This window comes from Acyrthosiphon pisum, chromosome A2 (assembly GCF_005508785.2).
Source record: "Acyrthosiphon pisum isolate AL4f chromosome A2, pea_aphid_22Mar2018_4r6ur, whole genome shotgun sequence".
NCBI lineage: Eukaryota > Metazoa > Arthropoda > Insecta > Hemiptera > Aphididae > Acyrthosiphon > Acyrthosiphon pisum.
In genome coordinates this window covers 111914095-111918103 of record NC_042495.1, presented here as the reverse complement: position 1 = coordinate 111918103, position 4009 = coordinate 111914095, and the positions used below count along the sequence as shown (strand labels likewise).

At 28.5% G+C, this 4009-nt stretch overlaps 1 protein-coding gene across 1 annotated transcript in view; it reads left to right on the top strand.

Annotated features, from left to right (window-relative positions):
- The first annotated feature begins 1803 nt into the window (after positions 1 to 1803).
- The window catches only part of LOC115034077, a 17450-nt gene continuing 15244 nt past the window's right edge, over positions 1804 to 4009 (top strand). Inside the window, exons 1-4 of the mRNA XM_029489586.1 lie at positions 1804 to 2183; positions 2430 to 2605; positions 2714 to 2774; positions 2877 to 3011. Coding sequence (XP_029345446.1) covers positions 2455 to 2605; positions 2714 to 2774; positions 2877 to 2994 — 330 coding nt within the window. The 5' untranslated portion in view covers positions 1804 to 2183; positions 2430 to 2454 and the 3' untranslated portion in view covers positions 2995 to 3011. The remainder of the gene's footprint in view (positions 2184 to 2429; positions 2606 to 2713; positions 2775 to 2876; positions 3012 to 4009) is intronic.

Here is a 4009-nt window from a genome sequence, read left to right as displayed (position 1 = left end):
TTTAAATTTGAATATAGATTTTGCCATTTTTCACTCGGATGGAAAAATACTTTCTGACTTCGGAGGACACGGAAAAGTCGAGCGTTTGCCAATAATTGTAACAGGTCCTAATTTTGAGCAACTTCTCGGTGTTCCCCAAATTCCAAAATGGTACAGGATTAGAAATGTCATCTGCTATATTCGATACTCTTGAAAAATGGTCATTACTTGATAAAGTTCAGGGATTTATATTTGACACGACGTCTTCAAATACAGGCAGATTTAACAGAGCGTGTGCTCTGCTAGAACAACGACTGGAAAGAGATGTTCTTCACTTAGCATGTCGTCATCATATTTTTGAGTTGATTCTTCAAGCGGCTATAGTTGAATCAAAATTACATATATCATCCGGACCGGATATTGCCGTTTTTAAGCGTTTTAAGAATGCATGGAATGGAAAAGACACCAAAAATATTTTTGTATGGAGCTCAAATGAAATGTTAAAAAATATTTTGTCACCAGTGCGTCAAGAAATGTTGTCTTTTTGTTTAGAAATGCTAACAGTAAAACAACCAAGAGACGACTATGAAGAATTTTTGAAACTTGTTATTATTACACTAGGTGAAACACCACCAGGTGGAATAATAATTCGTAAGCCTGGTGCGTGTCATCAAGCAAGGTGGATGGCTAAAGCAATCTATTGTTTGAAGATCTTTTTACTAAGATTAGAATTTAAGTTGACAAAAACCGAAGAAAATGCTATCTGCCGAGTCTGTGCGTTCATTATAAAAATTTATATCAAGTCATGGTTTACAGCAACAAATGTAAGTGAGGCACCTTTAAACGATATTGATTTAATACGTAGATTATTTGAATATTCGATTGATGATGAACATATAGCTACATCATGCTTAACAAAGTTCTTAAACCATCTATGGTACCTCAGTAACGAGTGTATGGCATTTTGTATTTTTGATGAACGAATATCCTATCCATTGAAAATAGAAAACTGATTGCAGTTAAACTCAAAGGGTATGAAAACATGAATCAACCATATGAAGAACTAGTGGAAGAAGAAAATGTTCAATATAAATTGGTTTTAAAAATAGAAAACGTTACGGACTTTTTAACAAAAAAGTTCCCGGAATATTTATTAAATCGCCGGTCTCTAAAATTATTTAAAAGACTTGGGATAAACTTGTCATTTTTGGAAATTGATCCAACTGAATGGAAGAACAATACCAATTATAAATTTGGAAAGAAAGTGGTTGATGCATTGCATATAGTGAACGATACTGCTGAAAGAGGTGTGAAACTCATGGAAGAGTTTAACGAAAAATTCACCAAAAATGAAGAACAAAAACAATGTTTACTACAAGTTAGTATATTAAACAAAGCTTTTTTGAAATACAAAAAAATTAAAAATATTATTATTTTTTTTTTTTAGGTTATACAAAAATACAGAAAAACGTATCCAGAATGTTCAAAAAAATCAATGCAGGTTCAATTTCCATGAATTTAATGTATATTATATAGTTATAGTAAATATTTATGTAAGATTTTTTTTGTATACTTGAATAATTAAAAGATATAATATAATAACCATAATAAAATCAATTTTAGCTAATAAATTAAATAATTTGTATTTTGCTTTTTACGTAAGAAAATACTAGATTTACGAGAAATGTTAATAGACAGTAATTAACGCTACAATAAATGTTCTATACATTTTTACGATAGGGTCAATAATTTTTGAGTTAAATTGGAAAAACCATAAAACTACCCTCTTTGATCATTTTTCATCCCTCTTGCGGCACGGGAAGGATGTAAGTCATGATAATCAAATTTGCCACAAATTATTTTCTCATAGCACTTAAAAAAATGGGAGGGTCCTGCATCAACATTTTTAAATTTAAAAAATAAGGACCACCCTAATGTGTACGTCATGTTGTTTGTGTAATCACTATTTATGATAATTATTAGTAAATGTGACATTACATTTTGTAAGCTACACTTTCGTTAATCGTTAGGAACCAGCCTATTGAGTGTTGATGAATTTGAGTTTAATGCATATTCACCGAAAGTATTATAGAAGGTATCATAATATTATATTCATCGAACAAATAATTTAGATTATTTTTTTTTACTTACTGGTTTAAATGTGCTAAGCTATTATTATTATTTGAGTGAAAAAAACTTTTAAGGTTTGTATTTTATTAATGCATCATAATATTATCTTTCAGTTTTTGAATTTAGTTTCACAAAACCTAATTTATTTTTATTTAACAATTGACATTTTTACGGTTAATTGTAATATGAAAAATTTAATAAATGTTATTATTATTATTATTATTATTATAATATTATTCATTAAATGTTTAATCTGTACTTTTTTACAATTGTGTGCTTACCTTACCAGCTTACTTGTCTATTGCTTTTAATTTTACTAGCTTGCTATACTGCTACTGTAGTAAGATGGTTAAAAAACATAGCGGTGCTTTCAATCGGCAAAAAAAGAAAGAAAATGCTACTGCAACTGCCAAAGTATTAGCTAAAACGCCTAAACTTTTCAATTATTTTCAAAAAAATGTTCCAAATCTGTCACAAGAGAATGTCCAGAATGATTGTAATTTTTAATTCATATATATCCTTATAGATTTTATATATATTCATATATAATATATAACTTGACAAATTATAAAAATAACAATTTATACATAATTTCTTTCATTAGATAATAGTCGGAGTAATGATAGCCCTGTTTCACAACTGTGCTCAAATGCTCATACCCCTGAGTGAGTTATTTAAATTTATAAGCCAATTATAAATCTATAATTCATAATACGTGATAATAATAATATATTAATATGTAAAAATATTGTATACTATTTTATTAGTGGGTGTGGGTCATCTGATTTGAATAAAGATGATAACTGTGTTAGTCCGCCATTTAAAACTGAAGTATTACTTGTAAATAAAAGTGTTATTTTTTTATGGGGAAACAAAATTAAATAAGTCGAAAAAATATATAGGTATATTGGAGAATAATTTTTAATGGCAAAAAGTAAATTTGTAATCAGAGGTGACTCAAAACATTTTTTGGGGCTAAAAACACTTTTAATGTCTCTGAGTGACGAGATAAAATAAAGGGGCGCCAAAATATGTGTACCTGGGGCGCCAAAATCGTAAATACGCCTCTGGTCATATAGCTAATGGTTATTGCTATTGACGCTAATGGCCATTGGATAATCATAATAATAACTGTAGAAAAGCGATACCAAATACAAGAGATCGTGACAGTGGTAATTTTTTTTTATTTTTAGCTTACAATTTCATAAATCCAAGTATAACATTGAACTGGTCGATCAAATAAAACTAACAAATAATATTTTTTTTAGAAAATTAAATGTTACATTCATTTATTTTAATATATTTAATTGTATACTTGAATAATTAATAGATATAATATAATAACTATAATAATATCAATTTTAGCGAATAAGTTAAATAATTTGTATTTTGCTATTTTCGTGCAAAAATACTAGATTTACAAGAAATGTTAATATATACTTTTTTATAGACAGTAATTAACGCTACAATAAATATTCCATACATTTTTACGATTGGGTCAATATTTTTTGAGTTAAATTGGAAAAACCATAAAACTACCCTATTTGATCATTTTTCATCCCTCTTGCGGCACGAGAAGGATGTAAGTCATCATAACCAAATTCACCTCAAATTATTTTCTTATAACACTTAAAAAAATGGGAGGGTCCTGCATAAAAACAAATAATTTTTTTTTTCTTCTCCCATAAGGAAGGATCACCCTAGTATAGGGCCTATACAGACTTTTCAAAAATCGTATTATGGGAGAGACTACAGCGAACCATTATTATCAAAACGTTTTATTCAAAATTTTGTTCAATCATAGTTCTTGATTTGTCATACCAGAACGACAACGTTAATCATCACCCGTAGACCTACGAATTGAATTTGAAACGGATACAATTATTCCAGACCAGACTGC